Source organism: Gouania willdenowi, chromosome 8 (assembly GCF_900634775.1).
Source record: "Gouania willdenowi chromosome 8, fGouWil2.1, whole genome shotgun sequence".
Taxonomy (NCBI): Eukaryota; Metazoa; Chordata; class Actinopteri; order Blenniiformes; family Gobiesocidae; genus Gouania; species Gouania willdenowi.
This window is the reverse complement of record NC_041051.1, coordinates 31,966,673-31,991,008: the sequence shown is the minus strand read 5'-3', so window position 1 is coordinate 31,991,008 and position 24,336 is coordinate 31,966,673. Positions and strand designations below refer to the sequence as shown.

The 24,336-nt window shown below is 36.9% G+C and overlaps 2 protein-coding genes across 4 annotated transcripts; one reads left to right on the top strand and one right to left on the bottom strand.

The window, feature by feature from the left end:
- The first annotated feature begins 227 nt into the window (after positions 1 to 227).
- On the top strand, positions 228 to 15,142 carry prr14 (proline rich 14). Of its 2 annotated transcripts, none has more exons than XM_028454758.1 (11): positions 228 to 305; positions 1,059 to 1,087; positions 1,180 to 1,371; positions 3,497 to 3,602; positions 3,691 to 3,756; positions 5,383 to 5,414; positions 7,244 to 9,730; positions 10,660 to 10,792; positions 12,408 to 12,505; positions 12,666 to 12,734; positions 14,041 to 15,142. In XM_028454758.1, exons 3-11 carry the CDS (start codon positions 1,229 to 1,231, stop codon positions 14,372 to 14,374), a joined length of 3,468 nt encoding a protein of 1,155 aa, XP_028310559.1. In that variant the 5' UTR covers positions 228 to 305; positions 1,059 to 1,087; positions 1,180 to 1,228; the 3' UTR covers positions 14,375 to 15,142. The 2 variants fall into 2 exon arrangements, with proteins under 2 accessions (XP_028310559.1, XP_028310560.1); XM_028454759.1 differs by lacking the exon at positions 228 to 305 and adding an exon at positions 415 to 497.
- A 337-nt stretch (positions 15,143 to 15,479) lies between these two features.
- Positions 15,480 to 22,702, bottom strand: LOC114468461 (transmembrane protein 265-like). Of its 2 annotated transcripts, XM_028455377.1 has the most exons (4): positions 22,471 to 22,702; positions 19,496 to 19,520; positions 19,145 to 19,406; positions 15,480 to 16,808 (listed from the first exon to the last, which is right to left on the bottom strand). In XM_028455377.1, the coding sequence occupies exons 3-4, from the start codon at positions 19,394 to 19,396 to the stop codon at positions 16,656 to 16,658; spliced, it is 405 nt and encodes a 134-aa protein (XP_028311178.1). In that variant the 5' UTR covers positions 19,397 to 19,406; positions 19,496 to 19,520; positions 22,471 to 22,702; the 3' UTR covers positions 15,480 to 16,655. The 2 variants fall into 2 exon arrangements, with proteins under 2 accessions (XP_028311178.1, XP_028311177.1); XM_028455376.1 differs by lacking the exon at positions 19,496 to 19,520 and having other exon boundaries at positions 15,485 to 16,808.
- Between the last annotated feature and the right edge of the window lie 1,634 nt (positions 22,703 to 24,336).

Genomic DNA, 24,336 nt, shown 5'->3' with positions numbered 1-24,336 from the left:
TATTTATTTATTTTCTTGAGAAGAAGAAGAAGAAGAAGAAGAAGAAGAAGAAGAAGAAGAAGAAGAAGAAGAAGAAGAAGAAGAAGAAGAAGAAGAAGAAGAAGAAGAAGAAGAAGAAGAAGAAGAAGAAGAACTGTATTGGTCCTCGTTCCTCGTCTCTGATTGGTCAAACTTCAACAACCCTACGCGGGTGGGCCGCCAAGTCGCGTTGTGATTGGATGAACCGTCTCTCAATCAATTGAGTTTGTAAAAACGGATACATAGCTGACGGCGAGGTCGGAGTGCGGTCCGTCTGCGTGTTTAAGGCAAGTGTATTTATCCATTATTATTTATTATTTACTGCTACAGTCTGAGGTGAAGTTTAAATACAGAGGCTCTTCCCAGATATCTTGAAAAAAAAATATCTGAATTTACAGCCAGAGATGTGACAGTTCGCGGATACGGCTAATCCCTGGTCTGCGGTGCTGCTGAGAAAAATCGTTGTCGTCCAAACCCTGGTGTGTTTACGCTAATCCATCTCTGACTATTGCTCGCTTTTAAATCCACCATCATATTTTACATTCCTCTCTATGTATAATTTCCAATAACAAACGTCCACGGTGTGAGCAAATAAACACCAATTCTCTCCGCCAGTAAATAGACGAATGTCTGCTGTGGTGAACCTCCTTCATTTACCACAAATATCTGATCAATATTACATATATACTAAATGTTACCAGCACAGATCAGCTGTTAAGGTAGCCGATTTAACATTAGTGTTCTACGGTGGGTGAAAGGTGCAAAACACTTTTACAAATGCCACAACAAGTTTACAATTGTGAAAGCAAATATAGATAATTATTAGTGGTGTAACGAAATAGTTAACTCACGATACGATATGGAATTCGATATGGATAGTTTTTTTTGAGATTACAGTAATTAACTGAGGATTCCTTTACTTAGATATATTAACTCTTTGGAAACACAAACTGAGTTTTTGTCCATTTTCTCAGTTATTCAGTGTTTTTGAATATCTGAGTTTGTAAACAAATCCATCACGTTGCTTCTTTTCGCTGCAGATCGCACTCCCGCCCCAGACTTCAATACGGTAAGTGCGACCTCACTTTGAAATCCCACTTTGAAATGTTCTCTGTCTATTTGATCCCTCGCACGTTTGTTTATTTTGGTTGTTATTTACAGAGGAGACGGGTGAAGGAGACAGACACACAGACAGACAGAGTAAAGGGGGATGTTGACTTACCCCTCTGACTCGCTCCCTCACATAGTTTTTCCGATGGATGAAGATGCTCTCCTCCCAAACCCTTTCAGTAGTGCACCCCTCCACAGTCAACCTCCACCACATCTCCTCCCCCTTTCCTCCACCACTCCCAGGTATCGCGGTCCTCACACCTTTACTTTTCCCTTCTTGGTTTATTGCACTTGTAAAATCCTTTTTATTTTATTTTTCAAATTCTGTTTTCCACATTAATCTTTTAAATTTCAATTTTTTCTAGAAATATTTGGTCGTTTTCTTTCAGAAAACATTGGTTTCCAACTCTTCTACTATCTGTTTAAAAAAACACATTACTATGCACCATATTAATTTTATTAACTTAGGACTACTTTAGAGTTTTAGATCCTGTGTTCCTTCACCTTGAAATCACGTGATTGATTTTTGCCTGTAAACATCTCATAGTTTTCTATTGGAATGAAACATTCAGCCGGTTTTTAACATCATTTTGCAGATTTTTTGGTCAAAATTACAACATGTGCTGCTTTTACTCTAAATCGCGTGTCAAACTCAAGGCTTGGGGGCCAAATCTGGCCCTTTAGAGCATTCACTTTGGCCCGCAGGAGAGTAAAGATGACAGAAAACATGATTTATTGTGTAAATTACCTAATAATTTGTTGTAAATACCTCAAATTTACCAACACCACAATGTATTTAGGGGCTTACAGTTTTCCTTTGTTTATATCACATGAATATAGTCATTTTTAATTGCTAATTATGGAAAGAACTCTCAATTTTTTTCACAAGTCTTGCAATTTCACACAAACAATTCCACAAAATAACTTTAAATTACACAAAAATTGGTTACAAAATCACTATTTTTTTTTAAAGTGAATTGAACTGATATTAAAATCTTAAGCAAAATAATGTTAAAGTTTTTCTTTTCTCTCTAACCTAAAATCTACGGCCCACTAAAGTAAAATGAGTTTGACACCCCTTCCCTAAATAATCAGGAAAAGTTAAAGATGTCAATTTAAACCTCTTTTGTTTACCGAAAGAGAATAGAATCAAACCTGAGACCGCAGGGGGGACAGTTCCAACTCTGTGTTTTTTTAATTGACAATGAAACGGAGAAGAAGAGCTCTCCTCATAGACCTTTACTCTCATTTACACAGTGCACTGACAAGCTCTGGTGGCTGAAGTTAGCGAGAAAATCACAGACTGTTGAAGGAATCCAACCCGAAAGGACTTCTATTGTCAGGGTTTGTGTGTTTTCAACAGTCCGTGATTTACTTGCTAACTTCAGTCACCAGAGCGTGTCAGCGCACTGTTTAAGGACCAGTAATGGTGGTACACAGGCTCGAAAATGGCGACGTAGTCCCATTTTTAAAATGTAATAAAAAGAAAGTGGTCCATAATAATGCATTTTGTTATGCATAGATCTTTTAATGAATACATTTCAAAGATTTTAGGCCACGTTTGTAAAAACAGAAAGATCTTTTTAAGAACAAAAAGTGATTAACATTTAAAATTCAGCTTTTAACTTCTCTTTATCATCAAGGGCCTGTACTATGAAGCTGGATGTGTATTTTTGGGATATTGTTCCGTCAGCGATCTTCACTTAACCAAATGTTCTCCGACTCACTAATTCCTAATTGGTTGCATCAGTGTTTGTCTTTTGTCTCTCTGCAATTTCGTCTCAATATGAATCTCACCTAGGGCTGGGCGATATGGACCAAACCTCATATTTCAATATTTTTTCTGAAGATGGCGATATATTATATAAATCCATTTTTAATTCAAATAAAGTCTTACCAGAAAGAAAAAATCTGGGTTTAATTTGCTAATGCAAAATGTCACACTGGAAGATTTGTTAATACACAGCTGCACAATATTTGCCACTTTTGGCTTTTTCCTCCTATAAAGGACAGCATGTGTGAGTGAGTTCTGTTGTGTGGCTTGTTTAGGGATTGGTCTGGATTTGTACGCACTCATAAATCCATCAAACTGTGCTTTTCATGCTGTTCTAGTAGCACAAGCTGCAACTCATACTGTAAGTGTTTTAATACAAATTAAACTATAGAAAATATATACTGTAAATCGATGAAGGCGGTATTGTAATTTTCAATGTCGCCAAAATAAAAATCTAGATATATCTTGATATATTGCCCAGCCCTAATCCCACCTTTCTCAGGTAATCGACGTGCTTGTTTTCTGTGAATTTTTAAAAAACATGTGGGTTTGATGGTAATTTATTTAAATATTTCTTTTTGGAAATGCTCCCAGTTGTGCGAGCGATGGGATATCTGGACACCGACGGAGCGGACGCATCCAAGGGATCCGATCTCAGAGTCCGTCCACGGCTAAGAGACAACTGGAGGACGCCAACATGGTGCGGCCTTTGTGTTCAAACATGATTGAGCTGCTCTTAATTTATTTTAATCAAAGCTTTGTTTTACTTTTCTCTGTTTGACAAAAAGGTGCAACAATCAAAGCTGCTGCGTGTGGACAGAACACGGATAGATGAAGAAGAAGAAGATATCGAGGTCAGTGTGGCATTTCTTTGGTTTACATGATCTGTTTTTGCACATTTCTCAGATCAAGAGTGAGGGAGGATGTTTATAAATCCTTCCAGCGAGTGGCCAGCTTTTTAATCTTAATGCCCAGCCTTGCTGTATCAACACTGCTGCCCCGTACAGTGACTGAGGTGTCGGGGTTAATTGAGTGATTTAATCCTCCTTCACGGTCTGCTGCGCCTGGCACAGGCGGCCAATCGAGTGTCTAAACGTGACCCACAAATAATGAATGATGCACAGGCAGCAGATGTTGCGCCGTGCAATGGATTCTTCAGTGTCGTTGGAACATGTGCAAAAGCTACAGCATCACATCCAGGAAGTAGTCAACACCATTCTCCTCTATAAATTAAATTATTTAACATTTTTAAGGGGGGAAATTAATGATATAAACATGTAAGCAGTGTTTGAATATCCATTAGTACCAATTATTTGTCATTAAAAATCAGTGTACCCTTTGTTCTTTGGTTATTTTGTTTCAAAACCAAATTAAAAAACTTACTGTTTTTTTTTAAATTTTTTTAATCAATTTAAAACATAAAAACCAAACAAGCAGCATTTATCTGTTTTGAAATTAAATCTTGTTTTGTTTGTGTGATATTTGGATATTTACGGGGAAACTGGAACGAGAGATTCATGTTCTCACCACACAGGACGACCGACAGACGGACTTTTATTCTGCTGCTTCATGTTGTCCACCTCTCACCGGTGTCAGAGGTGTAATTTGTGTGTCGATGCCGTTTTCTTAAAGAGTTATTGATGCTGGAAGTCTGAATTTGTGAATATTTGCCAACTTTACCGAACAGTGTTATGGTCCAAATAGTATCCAGATAAACTGGTGACTGGGCGGGCTTTTGCTCCCGGTCCGGACATAAAAAGAAGAAACGCATAAGTCACATTACTGGTGAATTGAAAGGTTATTAATACTTAAATAAATCAAGACCAAAAAATGGATGTTACGTAAAACATGCCAGATGTGGTGCGATGAATCTACTGGTGCTCCTCGTTTCTTGTGATCAACTTCTGTGTGTGTTGACGTCTGCTGTTAGCGGTATTTATAACATGCAACATAAACATAAACACACCAGACTCACAGTTGATAGTCAGTCACCAGTTTGTTGGGATACGATTTGGATCATAACACTGTGAAACAAAACATAAATGTGAGCAGCTTTTTATGAGCTAAAACTGCTGAAATAAATCCTAAACAGTCCTATTGTGTGTGGAGACCTGGTCCAGGACCTGAGGAGGGAAACCAGGTGCAGTGGACTTCTGTTCTCGCTCTAATTTCCCCCGTAAATATCACACAAACAGAACAAGTGAAACAAAAATAAATTTAAAAAAAACTGAAAAATGCTGCTTATCTGGTTTTTGGTTTTTCTGTATTTGTGTTTTGGTTTTAAATCAGCAAAACAAAATAACCAAACTGTTTGTTATTTTGATTTGGTTTTAACACGGAATAAGGTGAACAATCGAACCCGGTTTCATTTGGAAGCCAGAAATTAGCTTTTTTTTTTACAACTTTCCTTGGTTAGAAACAAGTAATTAATGTCTAATTTTCCAGTTTTAACTCTGTGATGTTCATTTTCCCTTTTGCAGGCTGGATTAGATGCAGCCGATCACCGACTCAAGTAAGTAAACGATTGATTTTTACAACCAGTGCATCCATTAAGTTGTCATTAAACTCTTTAGTTCCATTTGGAACCATTTCAGGTCAAAAAGGATCTTAAAAAAAAAAACAAACAAAAGAAACTGTCAAAGAACTTGTTAATCCAATGGTTATTCACTTTATGGGAGGTGCATTCACTAAACCCTCCGTAATTGGAAAAATAAAATAGGTGTGTATTTTATTCAGACAGACACGTTTTTGTTGTTTTGTTCAAAACTCTTTAAATGTTTTTTTTTAAATAAATTAATATTTTAAATTTGACGTTATCGTAATTTATCTTTTGATAAACTAGTTTATTATGGAAATGCATTTTTTGTACAACATTTTCACTGTGTGTCCTGACCCCTAAGAAATACTCAACAAACCCAGATTAAGAACCACTGGCTTAATCAAATAAATAAAAGTTTAATTGTAATAATCCATCCATCCATTTTCCAACTCGCTTGTTCCTTTTCAGGATTTGCAGAGAAATTAAATGTATTGAATCCTAGCACCTTTTAATCATTTTTAGAATTTTTAAATCATTCAAACGTTGACGTCCTGATACCAATTTATACGGAATTATTAATGCAAATACAGATGCTATGGTACTCCCTTTGAAGTACTTTCATACATCAGATGTTGCTCTTTCTCTCCAATTGTAACATAAATATATGTATTTTAAAAGCCTTCAAACGGCCTTATTAATGGATTAAATCCAATTGCTTACAATACAAAAAAGTCTTTATTTGTTGAACTAATTTTTTTGTGCCTTGATTTTCAGTCCCTTTTTTGGGTCCAGTTCCCCAGAAAAATAAAATTGCCATTGACAACAAAAATGTAATTTAGGTTCAGTTCCGAGATTAATTTCTACTTCAATCGACTTGAATGTAAATTATTTTAGTCTACTCAGTCAATGGAGAATTTGCAAAACTAAAATTATGACCACTACTTTATTTAATTAGAATTGATTTGTTTAAACTTCCCACAAGAAGATTACATCTGATTGACCTATTTAACATCAGTTACCACTTATTCATAGTATTAGTTATCCTTCCTATGTGGGCATTTGGTTTAGTCCAACATGCCATTTTTGCCCTTCCTACCAAACAGGAGACTGAGAGCTGCAAACCACTGTCTATTAATAAATGATGATGTTAATAGTAACGCACACAGGGATTGGATGTCTGTTTACAGTGCAGTGTTTTTAAAAGCTCAGTATGAATCACTGAAGTGGATCTCTTACACTTTGAATCATGTACATGTATATAACTGTCTATGGCCTCATTAGTGATGATATCATCACTACAGACTGTGTGTGTTAATTAGGGATGGGACTAAGTCCATGAGTGACAAATGAACAAAGTCGGTCTTTAAATGATTGTAGGCGGCAGTCGACCACTCTCTGTGGTAGAGGATGTGGGCGGGGCTAGAAGCGCTGCTACAGATAGTAATGGACTGCTATCTAGAAAGACTATTTCAAACTAAATGTCAAATAGTGTTAGGCCATTAATTTAATTAGATGAAAATTTTTATTTGAGTTCCACCACTAGTGTTATTCTGATAATCGTTTATGTTACACAGAAAATCTGATTCATCGATTAATTTATTGACCAATTAATCAATTATGAAAATAATTGTTAGTTGTAGCTCTCGCCCATATATTTGGAGCTAATGTATCGTTAATATTGGGGATAGAAATTTCTTACAAGCATTTAAAGTAAGGACGGAGGAGATTTGGCGCTCGGCGAAGGATTGTGCTCCATGATTTTCTAATTTATTTATTTATTTATTTTTCTCCCTCTCATTAAGGCAAAGCGAGGACAATCAACAGATCAATGTTGATATTTCACCTGGAGAAAATGTAGTTGAGAGCAGTCACAGCTCAACCCCGCCTGGCGTGGACATGTATTGCGATCCGATCAAGGATGACGGCGAAAACCACTCGCCTCCTAAAGGTTGGGTGATCGGCCCCTTGTTTCAGTCCCTTAAGTCGAAGATGGCCAGTTTCACTGAGATCGTCATGAGTCCTGCCAAACTCTTTAAAAGCAACAGTTCTTTCCCGTCCTTGGACTGTCAGGATAAATCGGACGGGAGTAAAGGAACAACAGATGATAAACTCCCAGATTCTGGCTTTGCCGTTCCTCCAGGGAGTGAGAGTGAAAGCATTTATTCCCCAAAAGAGAGCAGTCCTAACAGGGAAGATGTAACAAAAACTGTTGCTTCTTCCTTTAGAAAACTCATCTTCGATGAAGAGTTAACCGCACACGGCTCCGATAAAAATGCTGGAAACCAGAACGAAACACAGTCAGCCTCTTTAGTGCCTTTGCTAACCAGGCCTTTACTGAGCAGTCAGAAGGAAATTGCTATATTGTTACAAAGTGCCTCACAGGAATCCTCCTCTGCTGACAACCAGAGGACGAGACGACTGCCAAGGAAATGCACAGGTAACCGATCCGAGGCGGGAAGAGTCTGCGATCGGACTCTGGCGCCTCAGGACACAAAGGTAGCGCAGGACTCAGAAGTCAGCGACAAGCAAACAAAGTCCAGTGAAACGTTTCCTTCACTCAGTCGCACTCATTTTAGCCCAAACTGCCTTCAGACGGACATTAAAGAGAGATGTTGCTTTGTGCAACTCAGCAATAACCAAACATTTTGTCAGACAATGAAACCTGAATTTGATCCAGAGCAGCGAGATTCTGAATCCAACACCACTAAAGCATTTGCTAAGACAAAGAGCAAGCTGAACAGACAACCCCTCCATTCTGTGAAGAAGAAAAGACTGAAAGCAGATATGAACAACAAAGCTTTAAATCCGACAGAACTAAAATCGCCTAAAAAGAATGTTCGGTTGATTAAAACTGTTACAGACGGTCAAACGCTGAAGACTCCAAGAAAAAGACAAACTACATCTGCAAAAGCAAACGGGAATGGGAAAGATTCCCAGGAAGTTCTTGTGTCTGTAGCTAACAAGGTTTCATATATCCAGACGGAATGCTCCGCCTCAAATCAGAAGCAAAAAGACAGCAGCAGCAAAACCAAACCAAGAACTGAAGGAAGGAGACTGAAAACTACCACATCTGGAGCAAAAACCCACATCAACCTGTCTATAATGGATCTGGAAACCACTTTGTCTATCACTTCTTCAAAACCATCCAAGGAGGTTCCATTACCGGAACTCGTACGTCCAGAAAGAAATCGCCATCCGATTGCAACCAACAACAGAAATGTCACCAAGAGGCCGCCGAAACGGAAGCTGCCCAACCCAACAAGCTCCACCTCGTCTGAACCGTCCACGGAGATCCATCCGTCTCAGCTCGCCGAGAGCTTGATGAAGGCGCAGAACTTGCCATCCAAGAGGTCTAAGAAAGGCCTCCGAGGTCAAGCTTCTGCGTCCAATGGCATGGAACGATGCTCCATCAACCCACGTTCAGACACAAATGAAACCACTATCAAAAATGACTCCTATTTTGAAATGACTTCCTTTGAACAAAATTCACAACAAAAGACTTCACACTGTTTAAATCGTTGTGCACTGACTGGTGATGTTGATGAGAATATTGCAGCTGGGTCAATAAAAAGGACTCTTTTGATGGAGGAGGACGTATTTCCTTCCGACTCCATCAATACTAACGATGTAAGCGTTCATCTGTGGAGGTTACCGCCAAGCACAAGAAGAGTAAAGCTGAAGAAAGCCGACCCTCAAAAGAGGAAGTGCCGGGTTCTGCATAATTGGACACACAAGGCAGAGGACGTACCAAAGTCCATCACCATGGAGGACTCTGACTTGGCTTTGCCGCGCTCCGATAACTTTTCCGGACGTCTGTTACGGAGTTATTCGTGTCCTGAAATCCACTCCCTCTGTCCCCACGATGTCCCCTGGACCTCTCCGCTGTACTCGCCTCAGCACAGCCGACCATCGCACCAGCACTCCCACGTTAATTCCACCTCCCACAAAACTCAGCGCAGAACCCGCCGACACACAGTCTGCAGCGTGGAGGTGGAGAGGGAGATCGCCCCATTGTGTCTCCGTAAGGAAGTGTATCCCGCCAGGCGATCGCTTCCCTGTGACTCCCTCAACCACTGCCTTTCCCCATCTGCGCTCGCTTCCTGCTTCCTCTCGAGCCCGCTCGCTTTCCTTTCCAAGAAGGCCGAGGGCCGAGGAGCTGCTTTAAGCCCCGCCTCTTCAAGCCACGTTTTATTTCCCTCCTCGCCGCTAAGCTCCCCCATGAAGTGGCTTCATGCAGGATTAGTTCCAAGAACGAGCCCCTCTGGAGCCGCCTTGGATCATAGCAGTAGGTAAGGTGTTGAACTTATAACCAAGGTTGGGGTCAATTATAATTGTCATTGTAATTGGCATAGAAATTCTATGAAAAAAACTGTCAATTACAATATAATCAGTCACAAACCTGAGGGACCATGTTACAGTTCTATGGCTTACACATAACAAACTCACTTTTCTTTTACTGTTATTTCTTTATTTTTCTGTAAAGTGGCTTTGAGTCCCAAAAATGTATTTATTATTATTGTTGTTGTTATTATATGTAGTTAACAGTTATTAAATTATGTTTTACATAAAGTTTCTGTTCGGATCAGTACATTAAAAAAACTGAATTTGAGGGGTATACTGACACAAAAAACCACACCAACAATATTAATATCAATATTAAAAGAAGTATATATTTTTTATAGATAAGGAAGCCTAACAAGGTAACCAAGAGTTGAAAAATAATTTTTTAGTGTATTTTACAGCTGATATAAGACCTGAAAACTGACCCGTTATCATATGAGACGCTAACACAAGAGGAGGGATACGTTTTGTGATCTTATTTGTTTAAGGCTCAGTAATTGTAATTTATTTTCAGGGGAAAAACAATAATTGTAATCGCAATTAAGTTATAATTGAACATGGATAATTGAAGACGTAATTGTAATTGATCCTAACCCTGGCTGTAACCGACCTTCTTTAGTCTGCTTTAGCTACACCCAGTGTCATGGTCTGAGTTTTCCTTTGTACTGAGATTATAACCCTAATCCTAACATAATTTAATAAACAAATAAAACACGTCCATTCACTTTGAAAACAAAAATTAATAAATTTTTCTTAGCAAATATTCATTTTTCGGTAGTGCGCATGTGCGCGTATACAATCTCAGTACGATGTGAACTCAGACCATGACGCCGGATTTGATTCTTTGTTGGGTTGAACTAAGCCTTCTACTTTTCAGTGGGCATTCGATGCAGCGTGAGCTGGAACGGAGGCAGAGCGAGGATGACGAAGAAGACACAAGTTCCTCCAGTCAGGAGTTTGAAGATCTGGGTTTGAGGGAGGAGAAAGCTCTCTCTGACTCAGAAATTAAGGTATGTTCTGTTTTTTTTGGTTTTTTTTGTGAGTGGTAAAGTCAATGTTTTTGTTTTATTTATTTGTTATTCATTTTATATTTAAACGCATACAAGTACATATGCACAATCGCATCACCACGTCTACATTATCCTAGAAATGATCAGTGGGAGGGGAAGAAGTACAACCTTATTTAATCCCCTCCATTCTCTCTCGGAACTCTCCAAATATTGAAAGAAAGGAAAAAAAACAACAAAAATAGGCAAGACTTGTATTTGCAAGGCGAATATGTATTTGGCAATTGAAAGAATTGGCAAAAATGACAACCTGTATCTGGATTTGTTGACACGTTTGTTGTTTTTACTAATTAAATTGAAAGTAATAATGCAGAAAAAACAGAAGACTGACCTTGACCTTAAATTTAACCTTGAGCGAAGGGCAAGGTCACACATTTGTGGCCAAGTTATAGGGAAAAAAGTATATATATATATATATGCATGAACTTTGACCCCTACTGATCTTTTTACTGGTAGGTCGTACAGCTTTGGTCCAATGAAATAAAATACTTGAGATGAGCTTTTCATAAATGTAAGCATCAAACTTGTACGATAAATATTAGAGATTTAGAAAATGTTGGTTTTTGACATTTGACACGACCTTGACCTTGACATTTTGGCTCCTAAAAAGGTCGACTGCACATCCTTGACATTGTCCCTATGAGATGACATACGTGTCATTAGTGCCAAATACAATAATAATTAAATTTTTATTTAACACAATGTTGCATCTTTGCAAAATACAACAGAATAATTAGGTCCTCTGCTCAAGGAAAACCAACATCCAAGGGCCGATGCCGATACCGATTTTTTTGGAGCCGATACTACTTTTGCTTCCTCAATTTACATGATAAAAATTACACAATGATAACAAATGGTCTCTGTTTAAAAGGCTCTGATTTATGTGCCTGCCTCTTTAAGAGGCACTCGGTTTCAGTGCGTAGTTTAGTGTTGGCAGTTGTCCAAGTAAGAGCCTGAGTCGGATGTTTAACTTCGTAGCTGTCCTTTAAAACATTCTTCTGAGTTGTGTTCAGTTCCTTCTCCTGTTCCTGTGTGCTCCACTTTGTTTATAGTCAATGACCAGAAAGTAAGTCACCATTAATATGTTTTAAGTTAATGCTAAGTTGATAACTGTATAAGCTAACCCACTTATCTAACACCGTTTACCGTGTCGGAGTTCTCGTTGCTGTTATCATCGTGGGGGAAAATCTATTCAATAATATTTTTGGCCAGGAGAGGGTGCTATTGCCTTGCACATTGATTCAGTTTAATTGTGGAGCTTCATTTATACAGCAGAGTGAATGTGGGTCATTTCTTTTTCCCTTTGGTTATAAATTAGAGATAATTTAGAGTAACTGAGCCTTTTTTGATGTTGGATTTTGTTACTTATGTCAGCTGTTCACAGCTTTTGTATTTGCTGTACAAATAATCGTTTATTCTTCTCATGTTTGTTACAGACTATATTTATATATATATATATGTCGTTTTACAGGATTGCTTGTTCTTGCCTGCTATGAATTTAATCTAAACGTTCACATTAATAAAGGCAACATTTTTAATTTTTTTCCCGTCGTCACAGGTGGTCGAAAAGGGAAAGGTGTCATCCATCAGGATTCGGAAAACTTTACCCAAACCCCAGAACAACCTGACGCCCATGGGCCTTCCCAAACCCATCAGGTAGGAGTCTGTAACTATGTGGACATAAACTGGTGTTACGGTACAGGAGAAACCACTGGGACAGGTTACATCTTCTGACTGTATTTCCTTTTGTCCACGCTTGGTACAACTGAATGGTTTCCATGTGATCAATGGTGAAGTTCTGTGTGATTCTCTGCAGGCTGAAAAAGAAGCAGTTCAGTTTGGAGGAAATTTACACCAACAAGAATTTCAGCAAACCACCAGAAAGGTGAGTTCATTCATAACCACATTTATTTATTCATCTGAATAATATCCACTGTTATCCAGGAACGTTTATTGTTATTATAGTCATCTTAAAGATGGAAATCCTTGTTTTAATCACAAATAAAACGTAACCAAAAAAGGTGGTGAAATGGGATTTTAAACACGACAGAAATTGGTCAAAAGTTATAAATTAGAGTTGCTAAAAATGGCCAAAAATGGTGGCAAAAAAAACATTCAGTGTCAATAATGGAACAATTAGTTTAAACTGGCAAATAATGGGCATGACAAATAGTGCATGTGGTTTAATTAGCAAAAATAAGCATGAAATATGATGAAAAGAGGTTAAAAGTGACAATAATGGGTCAACATATGAAACATTAGGTGGAAAAAGTGGTGGAAAGGGTTTATTAGTGCTAAAAATGTACAGAAAAGGACTTTAAATGGGATGTAGAAGTGGCAGAAATGGGAGCAATGTAGCAAAAATACATTAAAAGGAGCAAAAAATATGGCAGGAGAAGTGATGAAAATAAGTTAAAATATGGCAAGTTTGGTGTAGTTCCAAAAAAATAGGCAAAAATGGGCTCAAACTGTTAAAAGAAATATTATGGCGAGTGTCTCGCAACCCCAAGTGGGGTCTTGACCCCAAAGTTGAGAAGTACTGCACTAGAGGACAGTAAATGGTTACGTTCCTCGTGGGTGAAAAAGGGTTTACATTATTTATTGTTTGGAAAATAGAAGAAAATTTCTTTTTTTTTTTTTATTCCTTATTTCGAGAAATAAAAAACAGTTAAACTCAATTAAAATTAAGTAAACCAGGATAAACAGAGAATATTTTTTTGAGGTTCAATCACCCTCTTTTACATGTAGGTTTCAAAAGTAATATGTCATTTTAAAGACTTTTTCTCATGTAAAAAGCTTTAGTTTTTTTTTTTTTTTTTTAAATCTGTGATGTGTTTAAAAATACACTAAATTTCAACAAAACTTACTACACAGAATGACGAAATTACTCCAAAACAACAACAAAAACACACTAAATGAGAGAAGAATTCAGAAAATGAAAACAAGCACATCAAAGCCTTTGTAGTTTCCTGTTTATGCTCAGATTGATCATAATTCTAGATGCTGATGTGGATGTTGGTCATGTGATCCTGGAATCAAATACAATCCCACACTTTGATAACCGCTGCCAATCTCTGCTGAGTGTGAATGTTATAAAAATCAGATCTTAGTTTTAATCTGTGCTCAGATTACAGAGTACACGTATGTGCTCATATATCAGGTGGATCTCTCTGTACTCCTTGTGCCTTCAGACGTTTAGAAACCATCTTCGAGGTTCCGCTGAACCGCAGGAACGGCTCCGAGTCCTGGTTCGGTCTGAGGCGCGTCAGACGATTCCTGGAGTTCCCCGAGGTCGGCGACGTCCGAAAGCCAAAGAAGCCTCTCCCTGGAGTGGGGAAAACGTCTGTGTTCTCCTTCTCTTCCTCCTCTTCGTTCTCCTCCTCCTCCTCCTCCAGGACGAGACGCGGTGCCTTCCCTAAAGACGAGCCGTCCCTGAGCGTCCAGGACGTGGACTCGCTGCTCTGTGCCAAACTGGACCAGCTGAGTCTGTGGCTGTTGCACGACGACCAGTGTGCGGAGGTTTGATCGCACACGGTATTTCCTCACTCACTCACGCCGTCCCCGTCATTATTCAGCAGCTCTTATTCTTGCACTTGAACATAAAGTATGTATTAGTGAGCAGGAAGCAGCGTGCTCTGTACAGCGGCAGCTATTTTCTATACCAAACTCTTGCGTTTTTAACTTTCAAAATGTGCCAACGAGAGATTCGCAGCAACACGGTTTCACACTCGAGTTTCTGACGATGACTTAAAAGCACAAAACGTCAGCAACTCTCCCCGTAAACTCAACGTTAATCCAGTGTTCGGGGATGACGGCGGCTGTTCTCCATTTGGTGTTTTTATAAATGCTTTCGAAGTTTTTTTTTTTTCTTTTTTTTTAAACCTGTGGTTAAAAAAAAGTAGTTTTTCTAAAACTTCAAAAAGAACTCAAAAGCACAATTTTTTGCTATGAAAAACTCTTTGTATAAAAGCGTACGTTTGACATGAGTTAACACGTTAACAATGCAATAATGCTAATGTGAGGCCACGATCCCTAATAACCCCTCCCCCCAGTGAAGACCCAATCCTTTCACAGCTGATTTATGATCAATATTGGACTTAATTTATTAGTGTTTTCATCTGTTTGGATGCATTCTGTAGGAAAGACGTAAAGGATTGGGTCGTTACTGACAGCTGTGATAATAATAATAAATGTATAATCGTCACGTTGTGTTTCAAAACTGGCTGAATTTTCTATGTATTCAGATTTGGAGTTGTTCATATATTGTTGAATAAATATTACAGTGTACAGAGACTTGTAAATGTTGTCGATTCTTGAATTTTGTTGTACATTTGTTTTGTAGTCTTTTATTCTGAAGGATAACGCATTAACATGGAGTCAACCAGCAGGGGGCGGACTATCACTCACTAAAATAAGAACATAGGTTCATTTATTTCATTCATAGGACGATGAGAAAGAAACAACAATAGCGCAGCCATTCCAACAGTTTCTGGTGCTGCAGTGGCTACAGATGTAGTTTACCTCCACCAGTCGGGACGATTTTAATCATGTGTGTTGGGAACGTTTGTGATTTACCAAGTGTATTTCCTTCTTTTATGGACCTGATAACATCATTTAACCCTCCTTTTATCCATAACACATTTTACACTTGGGGTCAATGTGACCCCACAGATATTTGCCTCCAGAAAATGATTGAAAGTTTTCATTAAATTGTCCATATTTCAAAAAGTGGTAAAAATTTCAGAATTTTTTGAGACTGAAGTGTGCGGGACATTTGTTAAGATTACATGGAATGCCCCTAAGGCCTTCAGGGTTTTTTTTTTTTTTTTTTTTATAACGAGTTCAAATATAAGTGTATGCACAGAAAGCTGTAAACCTTAGGGGGAAACACTGCTTTATTATGATAACTGTCATTTCAATGAACTAAACAATCCATTAATTTGTTTGCACAAAAGTGGACTTCCAGTTAAAGCAGAAACACTGTCACAAATCTGTAACACTTTTTTGTGCCTCTGCTGCATTTTGTGCGCACGCGTGTGTGTGTATAACAAAAAATTGTAACGTAAAAGTCACTTCTGCAAAGCTACATAATACAACAGGAAATGACATAGTTTAACTCATCGACTCGTTTAAGAATCAGACTTTTTCTTCTTTGGCCATAAATGTCCAGACCAAAACATTTACTCCCAGTGGACAGTAAGTACTTGATACAGCAGCTCTGTTACCATGACAACGTGACTTCCAGCTTCTTCGAATCCGTGAGAAAACGACGACATCACTTTGTTCCGCTGTGAAAACCCTCGTATGGTCGTCAGAAATCTATATTATTTATGTAATATTTGTGTTTCTATCGTCCAGTTCTGAGCCAATCAGAGTACTGTGCATGCGCGCTGAAAGAACGGCGTGATCCGAAGCACACGGTCGTCAACTGACTGTTAGACATCCTGAAACTCTTGGTCTTTCTCCAGAATCATTTGGAGAAGGAAATTCTGTACTTTGATCACACTCGGCGTATATATAAGTTACAGTGTTACGACTCAACTGGTGAACATGTTTTCTTGTGTCTGGCTTCTGACAAAAGCTAAGATGATTTGATAAGTGATTGGTTCAGAGGAAAAGTCTCTGATCCATTAAAAATAATCCGTATCGGCTTGTGTTTGGAAACTCCACATCATCACTAAAGAAAGAAGAACAACGTTCTGCTGTGAGGTAAAGTCTGAAGAAGTCCTTTTTGTGCGTCTTCCACGACCTTCATCAGCTTGGCTCCTCGTTGGTTTGTAACGTGTGAACCCAGAGTTCTGCTCCATCAGTCGACTAAAGTCATGAGGTAGGAAACCAACGCCAGCATCAGAGGAATGGACACCAGGATGGAGACCCACGTCACGATGGAGATGATTCCCAGTTTCCTCGCCCGGCGGGAAAACCTGTCGGCCGCCTCTGGGTCTGTGGCGCTCTCAGCCTGCCGGAGCAAAAAAACACAATGTCAGCATCTTCAAGGGAGGCTTAACACGCATTCATTAATTCATGAACAAATAAAACATGGGCAAAATAAAACAATTGAAATGTTTATCAGGCAGAAAGTGGACATGTTCTCAAACATGCTGTAAAGACAAAAACTGAGATGCATTTTGTATCTGAAACTCCACATCCTTTCCATAACGTAATAACTGTTACATATTTCTAAATACAAACAGTATAATTTATACATATATCATTTTTTTCTAGGTAATCCTCTAAATGAGACATGAGCGACCAGTGTAAAAATTTTTAAAAAAAAACCACACAAAGGACTACAAAATGACTCAAAAAATACCTGAAAAGATTCCAATAATACAGAAAGTTACACAAAATGAATCAATAAAATGCACAAAAAGACTCAAAAATATACACAAAGTGACTGAAAAATACACACATTAAATGCACAAAAGTACTCCAAAAATAAATCAGAATACTCGTAAAAACAGAAATAGACTGTAGAAATATACAATTAACCTAAAACACATGCAAATTGACTACTAAAATACAAAAAAGGGCACAAAAATACTTTAAATGACTCCAAATGGGCAAAAAAATAAATAATATTAAAGTAAACTTTAAAACACATAAATTGACAGAAGAATAGACTGAACTACTAAAATATACACAGAATGACTCCAAAAAACCAACAAAACATTAAGAAAATCTCTATAAAAGCAAGGAAGTTCTGCTCGTGTGTGTGTTTTTTAATAGTTTCCACATAGCCCAAGTGTGTGCATGTGTTATTTTGGACTTATCTGGTGTTGTAAAATGTTTATTTTAATTTTATTTCGCCCGAACGTCACATTCATGTTTACCCAGGAGTGAAATCTGTTCAGCGTTTGACCTCAGTGTGAGGGGGCGCTAGCACACCAATCTGTTCATTTACAACCTTTAATAATCAGTAGAAGAAGACCACATGACCCCATGGTGTGCATCCATTATTTTAGACTTATTTGGTTTTGCAAAACGTTTATTTGTCATGATACTTCCGGGTCCGTTTTTTTTTTCTTTTTTCTCTCAAGTCTCACACATTGGTCGTGAGACACGCATTTTAACAGCCTGATGTGCGTGTGTGTGTGAGAGAATCCACGGAGGAGATGGAGAGAGAGAGTCCCACATGGCAACCAGGAGAACAGGTCGAGTCACACACGTCCTCACCACACATAAGGTATTTATAATAAAAAATATACTAAATGAGTAAAATAGAACAAAAAACTAAATATTTATATACAAAAAGTGCACACAAAAAAATACGAAAAGGTTCCAAGAATACACAAAATGACTCAAAAAAACATACATTAAAGGAAAAATACACCAAATAAAAAAAATATAAAATGAGTAAAAAAACATTTATCATGTACATGTCCCATAGAATTAAACCAGGGAAATCACACGCAATTTTCCTTTGCACCCACAAATAAACCCCTTTATAACACTACAGAGTATGTACACCTCTTTGTACATCCAACCTTCAAACACAAACTCATTTGGACATAATTGACAACTCTACTTAAGCTCCTTCCACTATATGAATACATACTAACGACGGGCACTGTAATAGTACAACAAAGGACAACAGAAATATAAAAATTCACAAAATACTACAAAGAATGGCAACACACACTTTGTCCTTTCCCGTGTTAATGCTCAGGTTGGTCGTTATTCTAAATTCTGACATAAATGTTGATGAATGTCTGATTAGAAACAATCACATTTTTGTGGCCCTGCTGTGATAAAAGTTGCTGATCTTCACTCTGACGTATTCTGAGAGAAGTTTGTGCCGTTTGAACCTGAAATAATGCATAATGTAACTGAAGGACAAAATTATTTCAAAATAAAAGGCCAACACATTTTAGTGTATTGAGTAAAAGCAAATGTTGAGAACTTAATGAAGAGTTAAAGTATAAAGTGATCTATTCTAGAGGGTTAATGAAGGGTTAAAGTATAAAGTGATCTATTCTAGAGGGTTAATGAAGAGTTAAAGTATAAAGTGATCTATTCTAGAGGGTTAATGAAGAGTTAAAGTATAAAGTGATCTATTCTAGAGGGTTAATGAAGAGTTAAAGTATAAAGTGATCTATTCTAGAGGGTTAATGAAGAGTTAAAGTATAAAGTGATCTATTCTAGAGGGTTAATGAAGGGTTAAAGTATAAAGTGATCTATTCTAAAGGGTTAATGAAGGGTTAAAGTATAAAGTGATCTATTCTAAAGGGTTAATGAAGGGTTAAAGTATAAAGTGATCTATTCTAGAGGGTTAATGAAGGGTTAAAGCGCTACCTTGACGGAGTCGATGAGCGCTTTGATTCCGATGCAGGAGATTCCACAGATGATGCTGCTGATGGCCAGTCTGCGGTGATGCGGGTCGTTGCAGCAGGACTCGATGGCGTTTCTGGTTTTGTGAGGTGGGCTGCAGCCCTGTCCTGGTACTGTACTCAGGGGGATCTCCTCCACGTCCTCCATCACTAATCTGGTCTGAGGAGGATCAAAGTTCTGCAGGGGGAAGCTTTCCTCCTGGTTATGGTTGAACATCTCTTTCTCTCTGTGTGTGCAAACAATCACAGAACATTAAAGGTTGTATTTGTGCTGCGACACACGCTTCAGGATGCTGGATTTTCAAGTTCAACGTACTTTGAAAGAACTGGTTTCAGTTTGGCTGAAAACAAACTGTGTGAGTAAATGTTGACCTCATCAAAACACCTTTTCCTTTGATGTGATAACGTGTGTCAACCAGTGATATGAGGAAGAGGAGGAAACAAGGCGTGGTGGCTGCTGCTAAACTAAACCGGGACTTTCTTTCTTTCTTTTTCTTCTTGCAAAGAAAAAGACATATTTTAGCTTAAATAAGTTTCATCTTCAGTTGTGAATGAAAATATCAGAGACTTTTCTAACTTTGTGGAGATATTGGAAGCTGAAAATGGAAGAAAAACAAGGACGTGAGGAAATCAACACACAGAAATGAAAATTAGTCACCTGTCAATCAATCCCATGATATACTGTCTGCTGATGTCACGCACTGTGTGAACCTCAAAAACACAAACCACAGCTTATAGGTTGGGTTTCTGATACATTTCTACCAGAACTTGCTCTTGGGAATTTTGAATATACTGTATTTAAAAAATGCTTTTTTAGGAGATGCCAAAATATATTTACAATTATTTACAATCCAGTCAACCTTCAAATATTTACATTTCCTGTTAATAATCGGGAGAGTTTCCAAATTAGAAAATTCCCGGGATTTTGCAATCCGAGTTAAACATTTATTGTTCTTAGTTGTATTCTCTTGAATGGATGCCAATATTTATGTTTGCTATGATACAGTTATTCAAGATTACTCCCAATTTCCAGTTAATTCCAATAAATAATTCCTGTGAAAAGTTTCTACTTTTAATTACTCCCAAGCTTAAGTTCCACGTGGAAATTTACTGGAAGCATTTAGAATAATGAGCGATCTGAGCATTAATACAGGAAAGAACAAAGTTTTTCTGTCATTCTGTGTATGTTTGTTGTTGTCTTGCTTGTTGTGAAGCCTTTTGTATATTTCTATTGTCCTTTTGTGTAATTTTCCTGGAAAATATATGTTTTTTTGAGCCATATTGTGTATATATGTGTCATTTTGTGGGGGTTTTTGGAGTCATTTGATAGATATTTTAACATGAATTATTGGTGGATGAAGATAATTTATTCATCTGGAATTATTTCAACTTTTTTTATTCAACTATAATTCGTCGTCAATGTTTATTTACATTGGTTGCGATTACTGAACTGTAAAGCTATTTTTAGCATTTAAAGCACCTTAAGTTGGTAGGCCCCGCCCACAATGTACCGTTAAGTAGTGCTTGAACGTCACTCGTGAATTGGAAACAGAATGAATGCGATAAACATGTTTGTTATGACGGTATTGTGTGCAGACATCCACCCATTCATCTCGAAGATTGATAGATTTTTAAGTTTGTATTCATCTTTAGAGGCTTTTACTTTGAAGGAACAATCAGTCATCCTTTCGCTTTAAACCTAAGAATCCACTCCTCTGATGTCATTCTGTGTTGCAGTTTATTAATGGTATTTAAGGAGGAACGTAGTCCCTGAAAATGTGGAAAAACCCGTTAAAAACCACCCGGCCTCCAGGCCAACGTGGAAGAATACGAAACTGTAATCTGAGATTTGATCTCAGCACATCAAACATGCTCTGGTTTGTGGTTCCAACTACCATAACACAAATACATGCAAACTTTTGAAGCTTACTACAAGCAGTCCAATTACAGGCTAAATAAAAGGCTGCTTTTCTACTGTATTCATGAAATCCCTTCAAAATAAAGTCACGCATTTTTATTGTTTTTTACTAATTGTAAATACTCGTGAACCGCTCTGTAAATTGAACCGCTTTTTAATCCCATCCTATGAGATGAGAACCTTTGCTCTACTGTATCGTCCCCTATGAGAAAATTATCGTCACCTTCTGGGGCCACAGTCCAGTGGTTGGGGACCACTGTTTTATATAGTTATTTTGTATTTTTGTCATCATTTGTGTTTTTTCTTTCTCATTTTGTCTCTTCTTCCCCACAGTTAACTGTACTGTATGTTTTTCTTTATTTTGTTTTTCATACACATTAGGTTAGAACAAAGTCCTTCACAATAAAACATAAAGAACCAAAGAAAACACGTTAGCAATAAGAAACAAGATAACATTTTCCTTTGATTATAATAGAAATAATAATAGTATTGATCATTAGTGCTTCTTTGTGTATTATTTTGTTGTTTTTTGTAATTATTTTGTTGTTTTGTCATCATTTGTGTTTTTTCTTTGTCATTTGTGTTTTTTGTGTTCTGTAATTGTGTGTATTTTTTGTCATTTTGTGCATTTTTGTCATTTTTATTTTTGTTTTTCATCATCATTTGTGGTTTTGTGTTCTCAGTTTGTGTGTTCTTCTGTCTTTTTGTGGATTTCTGTTGTCATTTCCTGGTCTTTGAGGTCATTTTGTTTATTTTTGTAATTTTGTGCATTTTTGTAATTTTATGTATTTTTGTCATCATTTGTGTTTTTTCGTTCTCATTTTGTTTGTTCTTCTCCACAGTTAACTGTACTGTATGTTTTTTTATTATTATTTTGTTTTTCATACGCATTAGTGTAAAACAAAGTCCTTCACAATAAAACATAAAGAACCAAAGGAAATACGTTGTCAATAATTAACGAGATCCCATTCTAAATAATAATAGTATTGATCATGAAACCAGTCAGAGGAAGGGCTTCTTTGTGCATTATTATTGTGATTTTGTTGTTTTTGGTCATTATTTTGTTGTTATTTTTGGTCATTTGTGTTTTTTTCTTTTTCCATTTGTGTTGGCTTCTGTGATTTTGTACATTTTTGTTGTAATTTGTGTTTACTTTTCTGTCATTAATGTACAGTGTAGCACAAAGTCCTTCACAATAAAACATAAAGAACCAAAGGAAACAATAAGAAACGAGTTCCTATTCTACAATAATAATAATAATAATAGTATTGATCATGAAACCAGTCAGAGGCCGGGCTTCTTTGTCGACATGTGTTTGTGTGTGTGTGTGTGTGTGTGTGTGTGTGTGTTTACGGCAGCAAGTTGAAACTAACCTGATCTGATGAAGGTGAGATCCTCACTGAGACGTTCAGTCGGCGAAATGCAGGTAGACCTTCCTCCACTCCTTAGTTCCTGTGTGTGTTTGTGTGTCCGTCCTATTATCAGGAAGCAGTGCTGTGGACTGAAACTACATGTGTGTGTGTGTGTGTGTAACCTCCACACCTATTCATGTGTCTCACCCTCCCACACAGACACTGTCAAACTGTTCCCTCAGCTTTCATTTCCTTTGTGATCTCTCTCTCTCTCTCTCTCTCTCCACATTCCTGAGCTGCCTGAAAGGTGTGTCTGCACTCGTCCCATCATGCACCTGTGTCTGATTCCTTTAAGGCCGCGCTGTATAGGAACAGTAAACATGTGGGATGGATCTCTGCTCTCTGACCCATAGATAGTGATGTAGCTCACCTCCACTCCCACACTTTCGTCGCCGTTCGCCCACACAGGGAGGAACGAAGGTGTTTCAAATAAAGAATTCTACAAATCCCAAATATTATATAATAACTATTAATGTATGAGTGCTTTTTTTTCCTATTTGCAACAAACTATGTTTACAAAATGTATGTGAATTTTTTTTATGTTGCTTTTGATTTACAGATTTACTGCAATATTTGTGAAATCTGTGATATTTTTTTCTTGTAAAAATGCAATTTCAATGTTAAATCTAAATGTTGAATATAAAGGTTAAGTATTAAATCTAAATGCTAAATGTTAAATGTAAATCTTAAATGTCAAAGTCTTAATCTCAATTTCTTAATCTAAATGTGAAATCTAAATGTAAAATCTAATTGTCACGGGTAAAACTAAATATTTAGCTAATACCCAAAGTACCAAAATAAAAGCTCATTGACACAAACATTTAGATTTAAGATTTAGATTTACATTTAACATTTAGCTTTACATTTACATTTAATATATAAATTTACATTTAACATTTAGATTTACATTTAACATTTAGATTAAGATTTACCATTTGACATTTACATTAACCATTTAGATTTAACATTTATCTTTTAAAATTTACATCTGAAATTTAGATTCAACAAGTTTAATATTTAGATTCAGAGTCAACATTTACTATTTAGAATTACGTTGAGATTCAGATTTTAAATTTAGATTAACCATTTAGAATTAAATGTAATATTTAACATTTAGATGTAAAACATTTGGATTTAGATTTATTATTTAACATTTAGTTTTAACATTTACATTTAACATATATAATTTTATTTTATATTTAACATTTAGATTCAGATTTAATATTTAAAAATTAGATTTAACATTTAGATGTACCATATAGGATCAGATTTAACATTGAAATACATAACATTTAGATTTAGACTTAGCATTTAAATTTAACATTGACATTATATTTTTACGAGAAAAGAAAATATCACAAATTTCACAAATATTGCAGTAAATCTGGTTAAAAGTAACATTTAAAAAAATGTTTTTTAAATGTGGTTTGTTGCTAAACAGTTGCTGTTTATTTTAGCATGAGTAACTTTACAATCAACGGCCCATGTTAATGTTCATAACAATGAGAAATATTAATGTTATTACCAGAGAAAGCATCAGTTCTCCAGTAACAGATGTATTTATTAATAATTTTAGCTCCTCCCACATTCCTTTGAGTCGATGACGACAAGCTTCTGAGGAACAAACGTCACCGCTGTTACGTCCCAACACCAGTGAGACAATGAGAACAAATAAAAATGTAAACTATGAGAGGGCGGGAATCAGTGCAACACAACACAATCCTTTTTGTCGTAATTTATTTCTTTGAAATTTTGTGTATTTTTGTCATTATTTTGTAGTTTTTTTCTTTGTCATTTTTTGTCATTAATTTTGTGTATTTTTATTAT

What these genes read in the sequence shown, in the direction of transcription:
- prr14 (XM_028454758.1), top strand. Translation starts at nt 1,229, where the DNA reads ATGTTGACTTACCCCTCTGACTCGCTCCCTCACATAGTTTTTCCGATG. An exon ending in CTTTCCTCCACCACTCCCAG is followed by an intron (nt 1,372 to 3,496) that starts GTATCGCGGTCC and finishes AAATGCTCCCAG; the next exon opens with TTGTGCGAGCGATGGGATAT. An exon ending in TCTCTGACTCAGAAATTAAG is followed by an intron (nt 10,793 to 12,407) that starts GTATGTTCTGTT and finishes CCGTCGTCACAG; the next exon opens with GTGGTCGAAAAGGGAAAGGT.
- LOC114468461 (XM_028455377.1), bottom strand. Translation starts at nt 19,396, where the DNA reads ATGTTCAACCATAACCAGGAGGAAAGCTTCCCCCTGCAGAACTTTGAT. An exon ending in CGCTCATCGACTCCGTCAAG is followed by an intron (nt 16,809 to 19,144) that starts GTAGCGCTTTAA and finishes TTGCTCCGGCAG; the next exon opens with GCTGAGAGCGCCACAGACCC.